This window comes from Idiotropiscis lumnitzeri, chromosome 8, assembly GCF_059441095.1.
Source record: "Idiotropiscis lumnitzeri isolate Australia: NSW breed Sydney's pygmy pipehorse chromosome 8, RoL_Ilum_1.0, whole genome shotgun sequence".
Classification (NCBI taxonomy): domain Eukaryota; kingdom Metazoa; phylum Chordata; class Actinopteri; order Syngnathiformes; family Syngnathidae; genus Idiotropiscis; species Idiotropiscis lumnitzeri.
Genome location: NC_142398.1, coordinates 14,142,900 through 14,168,500, shown reverse-complemented (window position 1 = coordinate 14,168,500; position 25,601 = coordinate 14,142,900). Strand labels below are relative to the sequence as shown.

At 40.7% G+C, this 25,601-nt stretch overlaps 1 protein-coding gene across 12 annotated transcripts in view; it reads left to right on the top strand.

The window, feature by feature from the left end:
- Positions 1 to 25,601, top strand: part of LOC148332303 (receptor-type tyrosine-protein phosphatase delta-like) — a 160,746-nt gene that overhangs the window by 101,495 nt on the left and 33,650 nt on the right. For 7 of the 12 annotated variants that reach the window (XM_088303218.1, XM_088303217.1, XM_088303215.1 and 4 more), the window contains 13 exons: positions 6,214 to 6,359; positions 7,620 to 7,761; positions 14,132 to 14,320; positions 15,418 to 15,426; positions 17,930 to 17,947; positions 19,487 to 19,597; positions 21,685 to 21,954; positions 22,920 to 23,029; positions 23,301 to 23,498; positions 24,370 to 24,495; positions 24,585 to 24,732; positions 24,812 to 24,957; positions 25,110 to 25,254. In XM_088303218.1, coding sequence (XP_088159344.1) covers positions 6,214 to 6,359; positions 7,620 to 7,761; positions 14,132 to 14,320; positions 15,418 to 15,426; positions 17,930 to 17,947; positions 19,487 to 19,597; positions 21,685 to 21,954; positions 22,920 to 23,029; positions 23,301 to 23,498; positions 24,370 to 24,495; positions 24,585 to 24,732; positions 24,812 to 24,957; positions 25,110 to 25,254 — 1,758 coding nt within the window. The remainder of the gene's footprint in view (positions 1 to 6,213; positions 6,360 to 7,619; positions 7,762 to 14,131; positions 14,321 to 15,417; positions 15,427 to 17,929; positions 17,948 to 19,486; positions 19,598 to 21,684; positions 21,955 to 22,919; positions 23,030 to 23,300; positions 23,499 to 24,369; positions 24,496 to 24,584; positions 24,733 to 24,811; positions 24,958 to 25,109; positions 25,255 to 25,601) is intronic. The other 5 variants (XM_088303220.1, XM_088303219.1, XM_088303211.1 and 2 more) reach the window with 2 other exon arrangements.

Here is a 25,601-nt window from a genome sequence, read left to right as displayed (position 1 = left end):
GTTCCTCAACTTGTCTGACAAGCCTGACTCACTTCTCATTCGCGGAGTCATCCGCTAACCGCCCACCACCGCATGCAGCACAGTGCAGCGGGATCTTCCCTGGCAAGGCTTGTAAATGACTCATTACATGCTTAACGATCGACGAGAACACACACGTCCAAACATGGGGTGCGGGCACAGATGCTTGGCAAGTTGCACTTGCATCTAAAGCAGCCTTTTCAGATGGAATCAAAACATCCAGCATAGAGGCATAACAAGTCCCAAATGCTATTTAAATTCCACTTAAAGGGGAAACAACAAGGCTCTTGTCCAAACGTGAAGATGTGCCTGATATCGACCTGATCAGGAAGTTCAATAACCAATTATCTCCCTCTTCCTCTGAGGCATGATCCAGTATTCCACCTGTGAGCAGCAACCAACACGCACTCTGGATTAGCAACTACAATTGTTTGTCTCCCGCAGCTCCTTCTTCTCACGAAAGAAAATGAAATACTTGACTATATTCTCTAAAGAGGAAGGATCTAATGTTCAATTTGTTGCTTTGTTACAAACCGGATCAGGCATCTTGGGTCGATTTTATGCTGCAGAGGCCATTGGTCTGATTTGTCCGGATAGTACTCTCTGCTTTCTAACCTTTTTGAGTCAGATTTGCAAAGTGCCTTCAACAACAAACCACACGGTTTGGTTAGTTATTGAATTGCAACGTTTAGCAGACTGTTCCTTAAGATGCAAATACAGTTTTTTTTTTAATTGATTGGCAGGCCTTCGGTAGCGATGAGGTTTCTGACTTTTGCCAGTTGATCCGTGTTCCTCTTCTTATCCACGTCGGGGTCGAGGGCGCAGCAGCCGAATAAGGGTTACCTTAAGGGTAGCCTTGCCACGTCCTCTAGTTGCTCAGAGAGGACACTGGGGTGCCAAGCCAGCCGCAACAAATAGTCCCCATGACTTGTCCATTTTTTTGCTGGGTGAACTTGCCTGGAAAACCTCACCAGGGAGGTCGCCAGGAGAAATGACCCCCACAGAACCATATAAGGGTCCATGGTTCGACGACCACAACTAAAACCATGAAAGGATGAGGAGTATAAACTACCTATAGTTGCAATATTTCCGCTGATCCTCTTATTTTCAGTCACTTTTCTCTTCATTTCTATCCTTATTCTTATTTTTTTTATTTTTTATTTTTTAAATATATCCAAGTTTGTGCCCCGCAGGTTTTGTGTTACCATCTGCAAATCACAAGACATGCCCTTTGGGTTAACCAAGTGTTTTTTTTTTCAGCTACAGTATCTTTGTACACATTGCCCTTAGCTTAAATTAATCTTGTTCTTGTTTTTTTTTTTTTTGTTTTTTTTTTGGAAGCCTCACACTGTGGAATCTTTATCGTCCCTGTGCAGTGTGCAGGTTATCTCGCGGAGAGTTTATCCAAATATTATATTTGTCACAGTTTACTGAATTAAAAGAAAAGAAAAATAGCTATAAGGAAGGAACAACCGCACCAAATAGTACTCAGCTTTAATGCAGTAGCTGACCTTTGAGAGCTACTTAGTAAGAAACAGCAACTAAAAATATATCCTCAATTGCAGATTATCAATTGTAAGCAATGAGCAAGTTATACTCCCACCAGAGATTTATATTTGATTTACTTTTTGCATCTAGCAATTGAGGCCTCAGTATTAGATTAAAAGTTAAATATAAGTCCTGTTCCCTTCTGCGTTCAACTTCTGCTGATATTGATATGAATATATTATCATATTAATTGATATTAACCTTGCTATCCATGCCTTGATGTAATCAATGTAATATATTACTTACACCGGCTAGTGCGAAATGTTCCCCAGCCTTTAAATAAAACAAATAGTAACATGAATTATTTCCATCCCTGATAGGTTAAGCCTCCTCGTTGTCAAGCAACCGACATTCATCCATCTATCCTCCGCTGACGTTCACTTGGATTGGTAAACCAATCCAAGAAGCTATACATCCATTATCCAATCTGCGTATCCTCACAAGAAACGAGATAGAGTCAATACTTGTACTTAAAAAAAAAAAATTTAATTAAATTGTAAAGCTACAAGGATGAGTAGGTGATTTCTTGAATCATCTGAATATATTCAGTCCACATACAAAAGACACTTGGAAAAACGATGCCTCTTCAAGTGTCCTTCAACCTAGCTGCAGTTTAATGTGATACTTAAATAATGCAAATAATGTCGATGCAAAGCAAGCAGTGAATGATTGTTAGGATAGAAAAATAGGAAAGAGCACTTGACTCTTCCCATTATTGAGTGCTGACAAGGAAGCGCTCTCTTTCAATGGGACCGACTGACTGAATAGCTCAAACATGCAGCCTTGAATTTTCACTTCAAATCTGTCATTGGTCAGAGCTTGTGGCTAGTGTAGTTCAGTACTTCTTCAAGCGGCATACTCCTGTTCCTTTCCATCATAAGTCTATTAACTCATTCACTACCAGCCGAGTTAAAAAAATGGATCTTTGACGTATTTAGCCGTCAATGGCACTCAATGAGTTGAATCCCTTTCCACATCATTTGGATTGCTATTTTGCGCTTTCTTTAAAAAAATAAATAAATAAATAAATAATTAAATTAGTTGTCACTGAACCCATGCGCTTTAAAAAAAATAATAATAATAATAATTGTTTTCACCAAACCCATATCGTTACCATATCGTGATATTTGAAATGAAGCTGAAGTTTTTTTTCCATAAATTTATAAAACACCTCCTCAGTTTTGGAAGATTTTTTTTCTCAGTAAATTACGGTACTTGAATTTAGCCTTCAACTCAGTAATAATAGCAATTGACAATTTTCTACCTTGAGATCAAGGTTTATCACACATCTTTACTTAAAAAAGTTGTCCAGTGCAGGGAACTGACTCTGTAATCCCCGCCATCTGCTGTGTAGATCAGATCCCGTTATATGCCGACCTTTATGTAGGCCATCCTCCCTCCAGCCGCCCATTGAGCACACACAAAAATCCACCCATGTGCACACACACGCACACACCCGAAGAGGAGAAGATTGGCACCGTCTAATTCCATCTAAATCTCTCGCTGCGGTACCACTCAGTAATTTCCCCCTCATTTCCATCTTGGGTCAAACTGAGGAGATAGATTCTCACTATGAAACCTTCAACTTCCTCTTTCAAGTTTTTGTTTGTCAGGCCAACTACTCATTTGACATCGCTGAAATATTAAAGCTGCTGCCCTTCCGCATACGCTGTAAATTCCATCACTTGACATGAGACATGATCGCTACTGAATGGGAGAAAAAAAAGATGGGAACTGAAGGGAAATGAAGAAGATAGAAAACAAATAGTGGGTTGGAGGGAAGTAAAAGTGGAAGGGAGAATTGAGACAAGAGCATACGGTTACACTCCCCCTCCCCTCATTAAGTCAGTCAGTGTGACAGGAGGACTTACATAACACCCCAGAGATGGAGGGAGGAGATGAAGAAAGAGTAACGAGGAGGAGGATGAAAGAGGTAGCAGCTGCAGAGCAGGGGAAGACATGATAGGGTGACGAAGAATCGGATGTACACTCTTCGAAAAGCAACCTTTGAGGGGGAATTCAAACAATCAAATGTGAGCTGGAGTATTTCAATGAGGGAGGGGGGAGGGGGGGCGATGTGGGGGGTCAAATAGAAAATACATTGAAAGATGCGCCGTTCCTTTTAGTGTGCCTCGACTGGCTTTGCACTTTTCACTTGTTTTGTCGGGGAGAGATTAGCACGAGGATTAAGAGGGCGACTCTACCGCTCCTCATCCTTTCTCTTCTTCCTCGTTCGCTACCTCTCAGATGGGAGCGTGCACATTTGCTCTCTCTAGCTCGTGCATCCCGGAAAATTAATGCGCAGTTTGCGCGCAGGATGCTCGGGGCTGCTGCTAACCATTATTATTGTTTTCCCCACACCGAGTCAATCTGTTGTATCGTTTCAGAAGAGTCAGTAAATTTTGAATTCGAGACGGATTTGTCAGTTTCCTTAAGCCCAGCTTGATGTCTTAATGGTGCTTGTATAATGACAGACAAATGATTGAGAATATTGTCCTGGAAAAAAGCATTTGTATTGCTGAAATATGCACGTGTATTCCAGCAACCGCACTAAAAAAGTCTGTATTCCGTTAGCTACAGTGCATTAGTTTGTATGGAATGCGACAAAATGATTATTTAATAGTCTTTTTGTGCTTGGGCTTCCAAGAAACAGTCAGTTCTGCTCTGACATTTTCAATGACACATTTTATGCAATTCTAAAAAAATAAAATATAATAAAATAAATATATAATATAATAAAATAAAATCTAAATTACCAAAATAAATTGAATAAAAAAAATCTGTGAATATTCGAATATCCAGGTGCTGCCAGTGGTCGGCTGTATTTACAAAACGAGTTCTTGCACTTAATCTTGGTTTCTTGTTCAGTGTTTTTGTGCCATCCTTGAATGGCAATTTTTATGCAAGAGAGACCTTTGCTCAGGAAAGAAAATACAGTTTGTGGTTATTTTGTTGTTTGCATCAAACCTTTTGTTGTTGGTTTATGATTTTGGTTCTTTTATGCATGCATTGAAAAATGCATTAACAAAAATTAAACATATTAAGAGCATGTATTTTCATGTATTTTGTATTTTAAAAATGTCATATATCTGGCTAGGAAGTGCATATTCTGGTGTGCCCCCAGAGTAGCACTGATGAAAAATTGTGCCCCCCACCAGCATTTCATTTGCCACCCTGCCTTAGATCATTCAGAATCTTCAAAATTGCATTGCTGAAAAGAATACATGTCACGTTAATTTTTTGTTTGAATCATTTAAAATGTCCTCCCGACCTCCTCTCATTTTGCCTGCGTTACACTGGCATCACTTTGTGTGCTGGTTTGAATGCAACAACCCAAAATAAGTCCGTGCAAACCGTTTCAGGTTTGCTAAATCAAATTGAGTGTGCTAAATTCATTTCATTTGCATCATGAAAAAATGAACCATGCAATGTTGCGCGTTTGGGAGAGCATCACGGTTAGTCGATCACCTTCAACATCTGTTTGCGTAAGCTATCAAGTTTGCAGATATATTTCGAATATGGAACCCTCCTGCAAATCAATCCCATTGCGTTCCATGAGTATTTCACTTATTGGAGAGAAAATGACGGTCCAATGTGTTTTGCGATCCTACTTGTAAACTACAAATGGATGCAATTTGAATTGTTGAATTTGAACCAGGTGATTGAGCATTTGCCATTTTCTCTCTCCCTCCTCTCGCTTCCCACTTGTAGTAGCCAGACGCTCTCCGCCTTGATTCGCCTCTCCATCTGCCCCGCTCAATCTTTCCCTTTATCTCAGCCATTCTCCTGTTCTGTCCTCCCCATGCTTCCAACACTCTCTGCGAAGCTTAGTGACTCTGCCTCCTTCCTTTTAAACAGCAAAAAGCAATTCCTCTCCCTTTGTCAGGGCAGTTGGCACTAAGCCCTTAAGTAGGGATTTTCTGGTTTGGCGGGAATGCCATTAGGCAAGCGGCCGATGACGTGCCGTGACTGACGTGCCGAATCTTTTTGATGTCATGATGTCACAATCCCGCCGAGGCACTGGTTATGATATTGTTGGCGTCCCTAGAATGAGGGGGCTTTAGTAGTCATGTCAGAAGTAAGTCTTCATAAATCCTTTATGGCACAGAAATATTAAGCTTCTTTGGTGGTGCAGGGGCAGCGAAAGGAACATGGCGGAACGCTGCCGAACGTGAACACAACAAAATAAATAAGACACTTGCAGACACAAAACCAACCGCATGTATTGTATATACGCCGCTTTTCTTCAGCGCCATAGACGTACTGCAGGAATCAGTTGACTCTTAAAACATAACCAGTTCACAAGTTCTTCTTTTTCAAGACTCATAGGATCTTTTAAATCTGAAGGGGTGGATGTGACTGACTCATTGCATGCTTTGATTTAAATGGTCTTCACCTCTCTTTTTAATAGTGCCGTCATTCAAATGTAAGTGCTGCAGATGTGCAAATGAAAGATTATGGCTGTGCATCAGTAGTATGTGAGTATATTTGGAGCCTGAGTGCATTTTAAAAATACAATAATCCACTAAAGGATCTATGTGTAAATACGCAATAGTGGTGAAGTAATGCATACCGAATCGCATAAAATGCCCATAAGAAAAGCGCACGCACACTCATCTTGACTTTTTCATGTTTCTTTTCACACAGCTCCTCCACGGTTTACTCGAACCCCAGAAGATCAGATAGGAGTCCAAGGCGGAGTGGCGTCGTTCGTATGCCAGGCCACCGGTGAGCCGCAGCCCAAGATTGTGTGGAACAAGAAAGGCAAAAAAGTCAGCAACCAGAGATTTGAGGTATGATGCCACGGCCCGAATTATTGACAGTTATTTTTTTTCTTTCATATTGCATCCAGCAAGAACGTTTCTCAAAAGGTTGCAGTTTTTTTCACATGGAAAACCGCAAGAAAAGTGATTTTGGTTGGTTTAAAAAAAATGGAGATGTGTGATAAATCATTTTTTAATTGATTCAAACTGAATCTGGCAAACTGGCAATTCATAAAGATTTTTACCCGATTCAAAGAAATTCACAATGCCATGATCCACAGACAAGCTTCATAATGTATAAAAATTTCTTTCCCTCCAAATTAAATAATAAATTAAATTATATATATATATATATATATATATATATATATATATATATATATATATATATATTATTTTTTTTAAAGCCAAATTGGGCAGTACGTCTCCTCCGTCTTGTGTTCAGTTATAGTGAAAAAAAAATGTTGTAGTCATTCGCTTTATGACTCGCGGCTCAATATATGAGATTTTTATATCATCGTTATTAGTTTCCCAAAGGCTTTAACCTTAGCTGCCCCAACAAATCAACCGCAGAAGGAATGCTGAAGCTGCCTCTCTCAGACAGTCAGTATCACTCAGAGGTCAAGGTGCTTTCGAACCATCATAAGAAGTTTATTTTCCATCTTTGTGTCTATTTGTTTGTGATTAAATCATGGTGATATTTTCTTTTTAATCAGGGATATAACCCTACCGTATATCATTCAGCCTGACCTGTCTATTGGGAGTGACTGTAGGAATTTTGGATTTATTGGATTTCAGTCAGCGGAAGCCTTCTGAGAATTCAAAATCCTGATCTCTCACATTGCATGTACTAATCATATTCAAGGGCATTTTAATCCAAGTACAGTCCAACAAAAAGTATTACACATCCCGTACACATTGCATGAAAACGCCATCCGAGATTTCGGAACATTCAAAGTTGGTTTAAGGGGAGCCATCCACTATTAGATCCCTAAATGGAGTCGTGATCATTGGCTTTACTACTTTGATACATTCTCCTAATACAAAATAGGCATCAATATATGAGCGCTTCCACTGTCGAATCCTTTTAGAATTGAACTGTATTCCGACTGGAATGGATGCTGTCACATAGTGCCGTCGAAGCTTCGGGTCAAGAAGTTTGCGTCAAACTATTTTTGTGATTATTTTTTTTCTCCAGCCTTAAACTATTTGAAAATCCTTATGCTTTTGATGAACAAATAATTTTTTTCTCAGTATCAATAGTATATCTTCATGTTGTGTCTTACACAGGTAATTGAATTTGACGACGGGTCTGGCTCTGTCCTGAGAATCCAACCTCTTAGGACCCCCAGAGATGAGGCTATTTATGAATGCCACGCCTCCAACTCGGCAGGAGAGCTCACGGCCTCCACCCGACTCATTGTGCTACGAGGTCAGTGCCGTCACGCGCACAAACAAGCTGTGTTTGCATCCATTCGCCAAGCACAGTTTTCCGAATCCAAAAGCTTCAATACGGGGCAAAAATCTTACGGGAAAAACACATTTTATTTGTGTGACCTTTTTGACCTTTTAGCTCAGTATCTGCACGAGTAATACGATCTATATAATTTTCTTTGAATAATGTTCTATACTACTCGTCAAGGTTATATATATGAGCGCTGGAGCCTATCGAAAAGAAAGATCCACGACTTCATCGATGATCTCATACAACAGTTGCCTTATTTCAAGGGTGGGCGAACCTTTTGATTGGCGGGCCACATTGGGTTCTAAAATTAGACAGAGGGGCCAGACTAGGAGCAGATGGATGGAGTGTTTTAGTAACCACACCTCATCAGAGAAAAAAAAAATACATTTAAATCAAAGTGAACAAAAGCATTAAAACAATATACATGTCTTTGAAAAAACACAGTATTCAGAAAATAAAACATTAACAAGATTTATTAATTTACTATTTTTTAAATTCGGTGGGCCGGACAAAAACGTTTAACGGACCGCATGTGGCCCCCGGGCCGTAGTTTGCCCCACCTGCATTATATAAATACTGCTTTGCTAAAGCTATTAATGCCGTTTTAATTTGCATTCACTCAGCTAAAAATCTGTATTCATTATGTCATATTCATAGAGGTTCTAAAATTCATTTGTTTGTTTTTTTCCTTCCCCAGCAAGTTAATTCTCACCAAAATGTAACGCAACCACAAAATACCTCCGCATAGCAACCCCATCAGGATTTAAATGATTTCTTTTAACGTATCATACATCCATTGCCTGGTCCTTACTCAGAATTCAGAGTACAATGAGTTATACTTTTCATTTCCATACTTGTACTCATAGATTGTAAATTAGAAATATGAATGCTGACAATGCTGAAAGCTCGGAAGAGGGTTCTCTTCAGAAGTCAATAAGTGTAAAGGCTGTGTCCGCTGCACTACGTGCTTTTGTTAGTGTTAGCGCCAGTCCATTAATGCAGATGGTGATGTTAGTGTTCGTGGAGTCCATTAGGAGAACATTATGCACCGGTAGTTGGAAGCTCAAGAGTGTCTTAGCGAGTGAAGCCGCTCAAGTGTGGATAATCACACCGGCTGCCTTTATAGTCCACGCTTGTTGGGGGAAAGGACGAGCGGCCTATTGTTTCTATCCTCTTATCTCTCTCTTGTCCGTCTAAAATACCATACAAAGACTACATGTTATCGTTGTTTTATTTTTTTTTTTTATCTGAACTGCTCTTGCCTTACTTTACTCCTTCTCACTCTCTTCTCTCACTCCTGCATGCTCTTGCACACAACGTCTAAATTATTCACATCAGATGGCTCTTTGCATCTTCTGTGCTGTTCACCATCATTGAATGCTGTGTGTGTGCGTGTGGAGGATCACCGGTGCATGCACATCTGTATGCGCTCCCTCGATGGGAACCTCTTTTCCAATCTTCATCCGCCCACACGCCCACAAGCGCACACGTCCGTTCCTCTTCGGTTTAAGATCGTTCTTCTTCCCGTTAGGATTAGTTTCTTTCGTCACGACGGAGGAGTTGTAATTGTTTTGGTTGTTGTTTTGGGAGAGGTCACATGGGAACTATTAATAGGCACTAATAGACTGGCAGTCCAAAACGCTAGTTAGATGGTGCGCTCACATACACGCGCACACGCACGCACACCAAGAAGCACAGATGTGTCAGTCATGTGTCCCCGCCTCAGTCCAGCGACGGAGTGTCTGACAGGAGGGATGTGATGCTGAGGTCAGACGGCTTAATTACTGAGGATTACAACCAGTCCACTTGAAATCTTGGCCTTCCGCAATGGCTGTGATTGACAAAGGCTGGAATAATAATGAAGTGGGGAGCAGTCACTCACTATAGGATGACCTTGAACCTTAATAAAGCCTTCTTTCAAGAAATGTAATTAAGAAGCAGGTCATGAAAAAATCAACAAAGGAATGAATCTGTATTGTTTGCTTTTTTTTATATGACTCAACTTCATTCATCATTGCACTTGAAACAACCACAGAGTGCTGTCCATCAAGTAAAAATCTGAATTTTGAAAACAAAGACAGTTCAAACAATAAAGTAATAAAATAAAACCAGTTGAGAAATAAAAAAAATATAGAACACGGAAACAATGCCGAGTGTCATCCTGAGTCGAAAGCCAAAGATGAAATGTTTTAAAGACGGGTTGCTTGAAGGAGATCTCCAAAATGAAGTGCATTAATCCAGCCGACGTGTAACGATGGTCTTACTGATATTCAAATCCATTTCAAATGTATTTCTTAACTTGTGACTTTTGCCATTTGTCAATTTCCCAAACCAATTCTCCTCATTAGTGAAGGCGTGAGTTGGGCCGGGTACACCCTAGACTGGTTGCCAGCAAAGCTCCGGGTCATTATATAAAAATGTAAAGGGAGTAATGCAACATAAATCAAAATCATGTATTTGTATGTTTTTCTAAGTCTGATCAAAAAATGTAAATGCCAAGTAATATTTCAATTTATTATATCCATCAGCCAAGGTTTGCAATCATAATAATGTTCCATCGCTGAAATACGATGCAGTCATCTATTGAAAATATTTGAAGACTCTTATTCAGCATTCAGCGAAATGTTGGTAGGTCCAAACTAAAGAAATACCAGCTTGGTTTCATAGAACAGACGTTTTCTAACGACGGTGGTTGTAAACTATTTCTTCTAGCCACCTGTGACTTGACAAAGTGAAATATATGACCTTTGTACAATCTATTGTATATTCAGTAGTCTGTGCACACTCTTTCAAATCCCGTGGGTGTGCTCAAATGTCCGAGACAAATTCAACATTATGAAGTTGTCAAACGATGCGATATGATAATCACGCCTTTTATTTTATTGTCAACCCACATGCTGTTTAGTGTGTCATGAACGCTTGCGTCAGTCAGGGGAACATATTCCGCTCGGGCCTGCTGATGCGTTTGTTCCCACAGACGCGCTCGCTCGCATTTACAGTTGACAAATCTAGCGAGCAAATGGGCGCACATTTCATTTTGGATCTCCTATAAAGCAGATGCAGCAGTTTGCGTGGCAGTTCCCATGACTGTGAGGCTGGCTTTGTCTATGAGCTGTGAAATTATCTGGACTACGCTCAGTGGAAACAGTCAAGTGAGAGCACATCCAAATGAAACAGTGGGAGGCTCCATCAACACGGGAGCGTTGGGTTACTCGTCTGCGCTGACCTCAAGGAGCAGCAGCGTTTCCCTGAAAACACTTTGGTGTTGCTTTACACTTGTCCCCATGATGGATGACAAATAGCGTGCGTGTACTAATGTCTTCTTCTTTATGGAGGACATTTTCTCAAGCAAAACAAAAAAGAACTGTTCCTAGTCCACAATATGCTCATCTAGAGAGAAAATGTTTGCTTTTTAGCGGGTTTTCGCAAGTCGTGGTCCGGAGACTATAAATCAACAAAATGTCTAAACAGCCACCTAGCTGCTTTTCCTCACGAGGGTCGCGGGCGTGCTGGAGCGTGTCCCAGTTCTCTTCGGGCAGTAGGAGCAGGGGTGGGCAAACTTTGATTGGCGGGCCACATTGTGTTCTAAAATTCGACGAAGGGGCCGGACCAGGAGCAGATGGATGAAGTGTTTTGGTAACCTCACTTCATCGGAGGAAAAAAAAAAACATTTTAAATCAAAGTGAACAAAAGCATTACAACAAAATATCTGTCTTTGACACACCACAGTATTTAGAAAATTAAACATTAACAAGGTTTAGTCATTTATTTTTTTTTCATGTTCGGCGGGCCGGAATAAAACGTTTGACGGGCCACATGTGGCCCTCGGGCCGTAGTTTGCCCACACCTGATTTAAAGTGTGAAATTAACCTACCACGCATATTTTTGAGATGTGGGAGGAAACGCAGGCTTGGGGAGAACATACAAACTCCACACAGGAAAGCCAGAGCCAGAATCGAACCCTGCCCCTCCAAACTGTGAGGCGGACGTGCTAACCGGTCGGTCACCGTGCCGCCCTCTTTCCGAAACGGAAATTAAAGAGCTTTTAACATGTTCACTGTTCTTTGCAGTGATATTCCACAGGACACCTTTTGGAATTTGCTAGAATATTTTATCCTTTAGTATCAGTGTTTGATGGAGTTCTGCTTCATATTTTAATCCATCCAGTACAAATACAGAACAAAAAAAAGTATGAAAGCCATTGAAAAAAAGCGTACATTCTCTTATATCACGGAAGTGCCCCGCCTTTGTCGTCCAATTAGCAGAGCACAAGATTTAGCTCCTCCTCATCCAATAATTATCGCTGTACTTTCCATCACAAGTTTGATTGTCCCGACAATCATTATTACGCAGCTTGAAAACTGTATTATGAAAAAGAACATTTTCATAACAAGCTTTTTCGGTGAGGTCAAAAAGTTTAAAAATCCCTTCATAATGTTCCACCTGTTGACATTGAAATGAATGAAGCCTTTTTTGTCCAAACAAGTGTGTGTTTGAACACCTCGAGCTGTCTGCACCAACACATGATTGTGGCAGGGAGCAGCTTTTTTTTTTTTTTTAAGTATGCGTCCTCAGCATTGAGCACAGTGTCCCACCCCAGGTAGATGAAATAGAATGCATTATCGTTGCCGAGGAGGGGCTTCCTTTGAAGTAAGTGTTTGCATAATGAAAGCGGGGAGAATCACGATTGTTATGCCGCGTTCCCTCCCTTGTGCTCACTCTCTCTTCATGACTATCTGTTCTTTCCAACTTTCTTTTTTGGGCCTTGTGTTCCTTCCTTTGTCTCGCTATTCAATTTCACTTTTTTTTTTTTTTTGCCAATGCAGCTGTTTTCTAAACGCGCACCCACCCACCCACGTGCACATGCTGGCCATCACCCCAACACCTCATCTTGTTCGCTTTGGTTTTATGATGTCCATGTTTCCATTTGCCGGTGTTATGATTGATTGAAACCGGAGCTGTTAAAAGGCCACACACATTTCAAAGCTACTGTCTCGCGACCCGCTGGCTCCGGTTCGATGGGTTAGTACCAAAATTAGCATCTCCTTGCCGAGGTTCAGTGCTAGGATTTCCCGTTAATGAGGCTCGGTGTGGTTGAAAGGGATCATGAGGGATACTGGATTTCTTTTTTTCTTTTAAACAAGGGTGGTGGGGGGGTGGGCAAAAGGCAAAATATCTTGAAGATCAAAGATTCGTCTCCTTCCTTGTCTTTTTTGGTCATGGGTGACTCATCAGTCTGTTTACTTTTTGCAACCCACTAGGGGATATATTAGATAGATGATGGTCAATCCACACTTTATTCGCGCAGAACACAGGTCACAACCTATGTATAAATAAAATTCCTCGAGATGTCAACATGAGCTAAATGAATGTATTTTGTCATTTTTTATCACAAGAAATAATTATTTTTCATTCGCCCTTCTTCTGGACTGTTGAACAACTTTTTTGGTATATGTAGTGTGTCAAAAATCACTGCAGAATGTCCACCCTAAAACAATTACGATCATTCGCAAATTTTTATTTTAGTTTTGAAAGGGAACCTTGAAGAAAAACTGTTACAGAATAAAAGGATATTTGGCTCAAAATGAAACCTTAGCTATTCTCTAATCTTTTTTAGTACACTGATTAATGATAAGGACTAATGATTTCTCAGGAAAGTTATTTCATCATTGATGAATGATGTATGGAAAGTTGTCGCAGATATCAAATGTCTGGGGAGACAGTAAGACGCCATAAAAAAAAATAAAAACATCCAAAGGCAAACAAATGGAGTAATTGATGCAATAATTAACTCATCGACTACCAGCCAAGTTAAATTTGACGTGCTAAGTCGTCAATGGCAGTAAATGAGTTAATGGGATAGTTTGACATTTTTAGAATGAACTTAAATAACTGAAACAATAGCACACAAGAAAGGGTGGGAAAACTCCTTTTTCTTTGAAAAGTATCATCTGTGCATAATCCGGAATGTTTAAAGCTCAACTGAATGTCCACTATTAGAGCTGTTTTGCATTTTAACTGCTATGAAATCATCCACATTGCTCCGTTGAATATTAAGAATGCTATTATGCTAAAACATCAACATACTTCATTTTGTGTGTTATCACATCAAATTTTCATTATTGACCATGCTATAAAAACTTCTCCAGTTACGTGTGAATCAAACAAAATTTCCCGCATTTTCAACAGTACCGCTTTCCAGTTCTGTAAATTAGAAAGCATGGGAATTAAATGTGACATGATATGGATTTTGGAGCTGATGACCAATCAGTCAGTTAAAAAAAAAAAAAACCAAACCAACCACCTCAATTCTGACGCTTGTCTCTCATCCTTGCAGAGGACCAGCTGCCTTCGGGGTTCCCCACCATAGATATGGGTCCCCAGCTGAAAGTGGTAGAACGCTCTCGGACCGCCACCATGCTCTGCGCGGCGAGCGGAAACCCTGACCCAGAAATTACTTGGTTCAAGGATTTCCTGCCAGTCAACACATCCAATAACAATGGGCGAATCAAGCAGCTGCGCTCAGGTAACCAATGACTTAGTCCTCTAGCTTTTATCCCTTCCTTCAATTCCCACATTTAGTTCCACCTCAAGAGCTTTGATAGTCCCCAATCCTTTTTATTTTTCTGTTGGCCTTTTGTGAGCCTGACCCCGATTGCTGTTTCACACTCTTCCTGCCGTGGTTTCTGGCCGTGTTCTTCCGCTGTCCCTCTCTGCTGCCGCTGCCGCCGCTGCCGCTGCTGCTGTTGCTATGAGTTGCCGTGGATGGTTGCCAAGCCCTGTAAACTCATCTTGGATTTTTAAAGTGAAAATTCCCAACTTTCTCCGCTTTGCTCCAGACACTCGGAGGCCTTCCTGTGCAAATCACCATTACGACACGGTTTATTAGTGGCTATAAAGTTTGTCAGTAACCATTTCTTCTTTTGACAAACTTCAAAATATAAACCCACGTAATGGTGGCGTGTTTTAAGGGAATTGCCTCTTCCAAGCAATCTCACTGCTGTGACTAATCAAATTGATAAAATAACTCTCTTTGTCCTTTTTTTTTTCTTAGAAAATCAGAGTGACAATTTGTGGAACTCAAAAACAAAAATGGCTTCACAATTCTGTTTCATTATGTTTATTTTTTTTTTTTTTTTTTGTATAGCCACAGTAGTGTGAAAACCCCCAATGAGTCTTCTCAGTCCCTTCCTGCTACTTACTTCCAGGGATCAACTCTGGACACAAAACCCTCTCTTGTGATTGGCCTCCCAACTTTTTGCTTCTTTGTGGATTAAAAAAAAAAAAACCTCTATGCTTCTTTACCTGCTTGTTTAACTAGCTGGCTCAACCCAAAGTCCTTGCTCCGAGTCCCCTTACTCCTTTTATTTTCCCAAATTAAAAAATGACATTTTTAAATAATTGCAAAGCTACATCTTGAATTAAAAATATTTAAAAAATCTATCATTTTAATGATTTTCATAAATGAGCATAATATTTCATGTCATAGATAAAGAATCTACTTTTCTATTTGACTTTTTGGGGGTGGGAGTTCCAGTGTTTGTCAAGGTGTGCAAATCAATGGACCGATTGTAATGCCATGTCTATGCTGTTTCTTTTCTCTTTGTATCTTTTTAACCACAGAGTCCTTTGGTAAGTGCTTTTGTCCCGAGGTCCACAGCCTCGCTGTCCACTCTTCTTTATACCTTTCACTAATGTTGCTGCTCTTCCTACTGCTGCTCACCTTTACTACATTAAGGCGTTATTAAAACGCATGGCATGCACCGTACTAACACTGGACACAGACAAGCATACAGATGCTAGCCTCTTGGTTTAAAATGCAACACAGAACATATATATATATATAATGACTCACATACACGCACAACAAAGTGCATTCACAGCTACATATTTCTGTCACCCTAGACATACATGTAGTTGGCTTCACCTTCACTTGTGCACCTGCAGCCTTTCCACACCCAGGAAATGATAAAAACTCTCTCCTCACACTCGCCAATTTACTTTTTCCACTCCTTCACTGATTTAATTATTCCTTCCCTCACTCACTCTGTCATTCACTCACCTACTTACTTCCCCCCCGCTCCACCTTATAGAGTTACCAGTCAATAAGTCATCAACTCGAGATGTCTGTTAGGTAGGCCTTGAACGGAGCCACTGTAAGAAAATCAATGGCAACTCGATTTCAGACTTCTAGACAGTAACTGTACAGTGTAGCCTGTATATAGCTAACCTCATTACCAAGACAAATTCAGAAAGTAGAAAAAAAAACGGTATTTCTTAAGTAATTAACAAAAAAATGACGATGCTAAAATCCAGTCGTCAGAATTACGTACGTCAAAAGAAGACAGGGATGTTTACGATACTTCCTGCCCTTTTGTGTTTTAGAACTGCCATTGGTTTTTAAATTCCTTGTTGGAAAAGCTCTAGGGAAAAATCATAAAATCTGACCGGGTTTGTGTTTTACCACATTTTACAGCCAACGGTGTAGGCCAAATTGTTGTTGTTGCCTCCTCGAGCCAAAAAAGTGTGACATAATACAGGGGGTCCGCTGAGTTTGTTCCTATGGCATTGACGGAACCCGAAGCGTTTTTTCAAGTAGGTTGAAACCTACGTTAACGCAGTAGTCAAGTCATAGTTACAATAAATATTAGAATGAAAAATACACTACCAGGCCAGTATAAAACAATCAGATGAAATCCAGTAAATGCTATGCTAAACTGAGAATTGTCCTCTTGTGTCACGCGATGACACAAGAGGCACGATGATACATGCCTGTATTATTCGTAAACAAGAAATACATCGTGATGTATTGCATTTTTTTAAATAGTAGATGCTTTCTATTTTCTGACAACCACTGGAAGAGTTTACAACTTTTCTCAATGAGAATATAGTCTTGCTAATATATCGGCTAGCATACCGCAGTTAAAAAAAACGTATTTGTTTCCGTAGAAACGTGGCTTTAGCTCCTCAATTGCCTCTTTCCTACACCGTACAGGCGCTGCTCTGCTTGCCTTGTTCCGAGTGTGCCAGTTTTGCGATTAGAAATAGTATCGTGAGAACCTGAAAATCACTCAACGTTAGTTTTGCGATTAGAAATAGTATAGTGAGAACCACTCCACGTTAAACGTATGCGCTGGAACGACAAACGCTAACGAACAACAGCTTTACTTCCCGGGTTGTGACAGTTGGCCACGTACTGAAGGAGAACCATTTTATTTGAGACCGAAAGCAGCAAGAATCCAGACCACTGAAACAATGTAGAGACTTGCCGCATCGAGAACTAAAGCATAGCAATCTTTGAACCATGACCAACGAGGTCGCCGAGGAAACAGGACAAACGATATAAGGGCAGCATACAACCGTAGCGACTTCTACCAGTCGACTCAGTGGTGTCTCTAGAGGATTCATATGGTATTGCATGACTCATTTAAGTTTTTCTGGCTAAATGTATGACCAAATATCCATCAACTAGTGACAAATTTTACAAATTATGTAATCGGCAATTAAAACATTTAGATTTTTTTCTCGTCTGCACGATTGCCCTCCGATTCCGTGGAGCTTGAGCATTTGCAGCTGAAGACTCCAATCAATGGAAATGTCTGAACCTCATGTGGTCACTCCAGAACGATTTTTGCCCGATGGCTCCTCATTTGTCTAATAGTGTTAAGGTGTCGGCGGTTGGATTACCCCCCGCGCACCCCCACCTTAGAAAAAAAGCATAGCACTGACGTGTGTAGCTTAACTCATTTCCTACCATTGACGGCTAAAGACGTCAAAGATCCATTTTTTTTTTTTTACTCGGCTGGTAGTGAATGAGTTTAATACTGAAATGTATTCAATGTCTAGAGACTGAGCAAAGCCACATGTGCTGAAAATCAATAAAGTCCACTGAATAACCCATTTCCTTATAGCTCTGTCACTCTCTTTCTACAATCTATCTCTTTAAGCTTACTCTGTCTTTAGTTGAATTTTTTTCGGCTCTTTCTTAGTCTTTCTCTCTAATTTGGTTTCTTCTTTCCAAGTTACTCCCCCCAGTTCTGTCAGTATCCCTCCCTTGCCCCTTTCCCCTTTTTGTGGCACTAACATTTTCTTCTTCTTCTCCCTCTCTAATCTCGTGCATTCATTGCCCACTCAGGTGGCACGCCCATACGAGGTAAGACTGCTGGGAGGACCAACGCGACACAGTGGCCTGATTCCATTCCAACCCTCGGCTTCCTCTTGCGCCGGTGTAGGAAGCAGCTCAGGATGAGTCAATCTGTGTTTGCCGTAGTGGCAGCCACTCATTCGGCTGCTTCACATCTGCAGTGGGAAGAGGAGCAAGAGGAGGGGGGGTTGGAATTGAGCGAGCAATTCATTATACTGTGACTTTTAATCACCTTCCCTCTTCTCATCTTTTCATTATCTGCTCATCTGTTCATTTTACCATGTCAGCCCCACACTCGTTAACGGAATTCCATTGCTTCCTTCATCATCATACAGTGATCCCTCTTTTCTACCCATCACTTTAAAATCAAGTAGCTTCTAACATTGACTTTACTTTCAAACTAAAGCATGGTGTGTTTTTATGTTCCTTAGTTTAGGATGACAATGACCATGTTTTATTTTTTATTTATTTATTTATTTTTTTTTTTTTTTGATGACCTGATTTCCATCTGTTTTTGTGGGGAGTGGTCTTGACCTAAGCTTGACCCCGCCCCCTTTCGTTCTACCTTGTCTATATTTACCCAATCAAACGTCCCAGTTTTGTTTTCCCTCCCAGCTGTTATTCACTCAACCCGAAATGTCCAGATGGCGAAGACACACTTTCAGACATTAGTGTGCTCACACACACACACACACACCCACACGCACACCCGCACGCACGCACGCACACACACACATGCACACGCTTTTCTTCATGAGTTTTTTTTTTCCTCCCCAACCATTGCTTTCTCTCTTCTCTCTCATTACTAATAAAAAGCCCCAAACAACCACTTTTTTGATAAAGTTTTTATGGGCGCTTTTTTGCCTTCCAACACCATCCCAAAAAAAAACTCTGGATGACTTTTTTGACAGTTTTTCTATTTTCAGGGAGTGAGAAAGCATCGGCCCCCTTCCAAAGGCTTTGCGTATGTCGTTTAATTTTTTTTTTTTTTTTTTATCTGTTGGCCTTAATAAAGGTCAGTTGATTTCTTTACCACTTATATTGGGTGTGCATTTAATGACATCACACTCCTGATCCCATTGGTGGATCCGAGAAAGTCAGGGTTGTGTTATTGCCATGGCAATGGTTTTGAAAAGTGATGTAAGTGGCATTTGCAACTCAATTTTCCGACAGTTTTCAAAAGGCTATTTGTGACTGGATTTCTCAACGTGTTGAGTGTGTGGCTTATTTATTTCTGTCTTGCATGAAGAACCATATTCCTTCTTATGGACTTTTTGTTTCCTTCCCATTTCTAAATCAGGATGCTGACCTTTGTTTTGAGGAGATTTTTGCTGACAGTGACAGAAATGTGTCCCCATTGAACGGGCTCTTTTTTTAGCCCTCTTCTTCCACCGAGTTCACTTTTGCTGATATTCAAACTCATTTGTCCTTAAAGATAATAAGTGTTCTGCAACAGATTATGATGCGTTTAATGACTGTTGATTCAATGTTTTTTTGTGTTTCTGCCCTCCTCTCTGTATATTTTTATTTCCTCATTCCTGCATCTAGGTGCACTGCAGATAGAAATGAGCGAAGAGTCTGACCAGGGCAAGTATGAGTGTGTTGCCACGAACAGCGATGGAACTCGCTATTCCACCCCAGCCAACCTTTACGTCCGAGGTAAGAGGAGAACGTGAAGGGCACTTAAGGACCGAATGGAAAATGATATACATATGTGTATTGTCTGTAAAGCACCCAAACGCAAATGTCATTGCACTTTTATTTAGAGCTTTTTAAGAACACGACTTGTATATTAAGGAAACCCAACAGAACCCCACTTGAGAAAAGACTGTGATAAGGGTGGCCAATTTCAGGATACCAATTGGGTGGGTCATCATCCCCGATCATTTGGAGTCATTTGGAGAAAGAGCGATAGAAAAATGGACTTGATGATATGTACAATTGGTTATATGTTCATTTATATAACGGTAATAATAGAATTCAGTAGACTGAAGGTTAATTGATTAATCGTCCAGTCATCAATGATCAACAATTTTGTCAATTGGTTATTCATTTAGACTTTTGAGCAGAGATGGACACTTAATCAAAAAAAATAATAATAATTTTAATAAATTAATGCCCACCATTTTAATCCCAGATATTTTCACTAGGAAACCCCTCATTTCCAGCGTTTTTCTGGATTTTGAGTGATTTTATTTCGAGGCCAACAGAATATTGTGTTCTAATGCTATAAAAACTCGGAGCTATGACGTAAAAAAAAATTTTTTTTTAAAAGGCAAAGACGTATAAATACGTCTTTGGGAGGTGGGAACTACATTTTTTAAAACGTATAGGTATGTCTTATGGATTTTAAGGTGATACCACAACGGACAATGAAAATATCCGTATGCTAGACTGACTAAATTATGTGCATAGAAGTATATATATGTTTTATTATTATTATTTTAGTTCCAGGAGTGTGTGTGTGAATCAAATTATATATTTTATTGTATAATATTACGCACAACACCAGATCATTTAACCTATTTGACTTCCAACTCATAAAAGAGAAAGCTTCCAAAACAAAGCTCGTCTTTCCACACAGTTAACGCAGGGCTGAGTATTTTTACTGAGGCAGTTAATCTCTCTGTCCTCCCTTCTTAGCCTTTAGACCTCCAAGAGAAAACAAATCATCGTCTGGTTAGGACTTTTCGTGTCTTGAGCCAAAATCTGACAGGCGCCTTACCTCTTCGGGCACTTTAAAAGCACGCATTCTCACACACGCCCGACCAATGTTTGAGTGTTGAAGACATTTTTAATCCGTAGGCCTTTTTGCTGTGTTGCCACCCCAACCAACTCAAAAAAAAAAGGAAAAAAGGGGGAAAAAAAGGCAACCTTTAAACAGCCTTATTGTTGCTCGCTGCAGGGAATTAGAAATAAACAAACACACAACTCGATGTACAATTTGAAACACATAAATGTCATAGACTAACAGATATATGTGTATGCACAAACAAAATTCAGTAACGTGTGTCGAGTACTCACAAAAATATTGCGGCGCATTCGAGTACGTGTTTGACGGGCTGTGACGGGTTTTCACCGTCACGCTGGCCCATTACATCTTTCCTGCTTTTTCTTTTGAGCTTCCCCTCTCGTCTGTTGCCGCGCTCCTCTGTCTAACGTGTTTTCTCTCCTTGTCTCTTCTCTGATATTGGCCATTTTCCTCTTTGCCCCCCTCCTCCTCCTCTTCCATTCTCCGCCCCCGCTCTGTCCCTACTCCCTCGGCAGAGCTCAGAGAAGGTTGGTACTGTGAAGACAGTGTGACTCTATCGAATCTCTGTATTGAGTGTTTCTTTTGGTCGATTAAGATACCATTTGTGTTGGTGTTTACTGCCTGGTTTATGTGCTGTGCAGTTTTTTTTCCTGAGTGCACGTGCATTTTGCTGTGCTTTGTTTTGTTGTTGTTGTTTTTTGGGTGGGGATCATTTGTGTTTTCATGCATACGCTATTTATTTCCCAGTGCTAACACCATGAATAAAATATTTCCATATCACATGCAGCCAAGTGGTGACTTACCTTCTTGTTGGAATGTTTGCTGTCTTTTCTGATTGCCATGAAACTTCATTTGAAAGCACGTGGCAACCTGAAAACACATGCACAGGTCCCGATTGTCATCCACTGTGCTGCACTTTACTCAACAGCACACTCATAAATGTCTAATGGCACTTCCTTTCCTGCCTTTCTGCTTTCATTGCGCCGCGGTCCAGTGCGTCGCGTCCCCCCTCGGTTCTCCATCCCCCCAGCGGACAGCGAGATCATGCCAGGGGGCAACGTCAACATCACCTGCGTGGCAGTGGGCTCGCCCATGCCCTATGTAAAGTGGATGCTGGGAGCGGAGGACCTGACCCCAGAGGATGATATGCCCATCGGCCGGAATGTCCTTGAACTGACGGACGTGCGCCAGTCCAACAATTACACTTGTGTTGCCATGTCAACACTTGGCGTTATTGAGGCTGTGGCGCAGATTATTGTGAAAGGTGAGGTTATCGACATATGGGAAAAAAAGGAAGCTGGTGCTTGTGCAGAGAAAGCTTAACCGAGTAAAAATAGGCAAAGGCTGACCTTGTATCTGATAAGCGTTTCATTCAATTCCATTTCCAAGTTTCATTTTCCTTTATGCCTAACTGGGCGCTGAACAAAGACGTCTTCCCGCAGGTATTGAAGTCAAGTCCAGGCTGTCCTCAATGAAAAATAATATAATGGTATTTAAAAGTAAAATTAGATTTTACTATTGAATTTACTATTGTTTAGTTTGCATTTCATTGTTTGGTAACTTTACCTTGAGTCAACACGCCGCACACATCAGCTGTGTGATTTCTGCTAGCCAAGCGACTCTCAAACTTTTTGCAAGTAGCGACTGTAAAAACACTTGTCTCTCCAAGTGCAACCATCATGGGTGACATTAAAATACAGTTGAATGTTGTGCAAATCTAACATTATGCATAATTTTTGTATAGGGAGCTGAAAAACTACCAGTGCTTAAATGGGAAGTCAACCTCAAAAAAATCTTTGTAATAAAATGCGCCTTCACTAGTCGAAACATGGCATTCCGATTAATATTGTTTTTTTTTTGTTGTTGTTTTTTTAATATGAGTTAAGCAGCAAAATCCACCCATTTTTAGCCATCTCAAGGGGCGGCCATTTTGTCACTTTTGTCAACTGGAAATGACATCATAGTTGCTCAGGGCTCGGCTAACAACCGATCACGGCTCACCTGTTTTCTGATCTGCCTGATTGTGAAGTCGAGTCCGAGTCCATTCGAGAGTTGTACTTTGTGATATTCTACCGCTTGAAATAACGATATAAAATCCACAGACCGACCTGATGTCCAAATGCGCTATTACATATTTTTCAATTATTTTATTATTATTATCATTAGTGAAATATCTTTCAGATCTCAGTTTTTAAGGGACAAAAAAGCTTAACATTGTCATTCCTTCAGCTCTCCCAAAGGCTCCAGGCACACCCGTGGTGACTGAAAGGACTGCAACGAGCATCACTCTCACCTGGGACTCTGGCAACCCTGAACCTGTCTCCTATTATATCATACAAGTAGGTGACACTCAAACGAACGCAGTTGTCACGACACTGGCTCAAGGAAATCTGAATACATGTATGAAAATCAAACCGGTTAATAATAGTTCATGCTACAAAACAAAAGCTTCCAGTTCCCCCCTGCTGGCATTTATTTGTGTAATGTTGCGTGACCAAATGCTCAATCCGCAGATCATCCCTCATCTTGTGTTGTATATCGTAGATTGTGTTGGTTTAATACCAGCGTGTTATTGTGTCTTATATCTTAATGCACTCTCTCTTGCTGCAGCACCGTTCCAAAGGCTCCGAGGACTCCTATAAAGAGATTGATGGCATCGCCACCACTCGCTACAGTGTGGGTGGCCTGAGCCCTTACTCCCATTATGACTTCCGCGTGGCAGCTGTTAACACCATCGGCCAAGGTCCCTCCAGCGAAGTTGTGGAGGCTCGTACAGCAGAGCAGGCGCCCTCCTCGCCTCCCCGACAAGTAAGCGTAACGCCTTGAGCGTTCAAAGCGACTTGTTGGGCATCATAAATCTAACGCTATGACGTCCGTTTTGTCTTCTTATTAGTTAAAATGGGTTATGGTTTCTTTTTTTTTTTTTTTTTTGTGATCTGTTTGCTGCAGAGATTCTGTTGTTCGTGGATCACATTTTGGGGGCTTTTCTTTTGGTTTTTTGCTTTTTTTTAAATTTTATTTGTTTGTAACAGTCCTTCAGGTCTTAACATGGATTGTATTTCTTTTTTCAGTTATGATAAAAGGATAGCTGTCATAGTTGTTATTGATATTTAACATGTTGAAATCTACTTTTTGTTGTTGTCCTGCAAAAAACACACAGGTCCAATTTTCTATTTTTTTTAAACGTTCGTGTTTATGGGAAGGCTGTAATGCAAAAAACCCATTTACGCAAAAATTAAGGATCTGAAAAAAAATAGATGCGTTTTTCACAGGACATTTTCATACATTTGATTGACCATCATGAACAACTGGAGGATTCCCGGTGATTCACTTTCCAGTGATTCACTTTATTGCCCTCAACCATAAATTTGTACTTAGAGGTCCCATGCGCCAATTTTATTTAATTCTCTGATTTCCATCATAATTTGGCCATTGTTTTGAACATCATTAGCGCTGTGGTAAACCTGAGGCTCACTTGTAACTCAAGTCATTGTTCGCAAGTCAAGGCAAAAAAAAAATGTCTTCGCTCCCAAAACCACTCCTAAGTCAGAACACTCGTATGTATTTAAATGTAATGATGACTTTTCTGGCTACATTTGCATAAACTGTATCTCCCTTTTAATCAGATGGAATAGAAGTCAAGAAATCCAATCTTAACCAATTACTATTTGGCTCCTAGGTCAGAGGTCGCATGCTGAGCACCACAACGGCAATCATCCACTGGGATGAGCCAGAGGAACCAAACGGGCAGGTTGTGGGCTACCGGGTCTACTATACCTCAGACAACACACTGCCAGTCAACCAGGTATTTGCCCGTAGCGTGTGCCTGAAGAGTGGCCGACTCTGCGTCAATGCTTGTGTTCATCCCTTGCCTTGTGTACGCGTGCTACGCAGTGGGAGAAACAAATGGTGCGGAGTGCCAACTTCATCACCATTCAGGGCCTGACTCCTAACAAGACATATTACATCAGAGTGCTAGCTTTCACCTCCGTTGGAGATGGTCCGCTTTCCCAGGACCTCCAGATTATTGCCAAGACTGGCGGTAAAGACACTGGAATATGTCACCCTTTACGGATACAAGCCAAGAAGTTAATAATGAGCCTTGTTCTTGAATTTTTCAGTCCCATCCCAGCCTTCAGAGTTCAGAGGCGAGGCCAAATCTGAAACGAGTATCCTGTTGTCCTGGATCGCGCCACCCCAGGGTGGCCCTGACAACCAGATCACAGGATATGAACTCGTTTATCGACGAGCAGACGATACAGAGGAGGTGAGCATTGAAGATGAGAAGGTTTGCTCATTGATTGTTGGTTGGATGATTCAAATTCATACTGTTTGTAGTCTCTGATGAACGTATGATGCATGTTTTTGGAATTTCTATTCTGGGTGTTGACATTTCATTTCACTTCATGTTCCCATCAGAAGAAAGTAAGCTTTGAGCCGACAACCTCCTACCTGTTGAAGAACCTCAAGCCTTTCTCAGCCTACACTTTCCAACTAGCCGCCCGTAGCAAACACGGCATTGGTGCATATACCAACGAGATTTCCATTGACACGCCGCAGACGCGTAAGTTCAGCTGCATATTGCAGAGTGTGAATGGGGTGTGTGAAAAGTGTCAGGCTTTTTTTTGGACAATGCAAAAATAGTACAGATTCTACCACCTTATTTTATGGACCAACATTTTGGCAACAAGTTTTGGATCTGCTCTGGTTTGTTCCATTACATTTTTTTAGTATATCCTACACACACAAAAAAGCCAAACAAGAGCAATGTAAACATAACTCTAAAACAGTGCATAAATGTTCATTACATTGTTATACTGTAATTACAAGCATTTTGAGTTTGCATTGTCACAAATAGGCCTACCTGAATTCTGGCTTACATTGACCTCAGATTTGATATTTTAACAAATG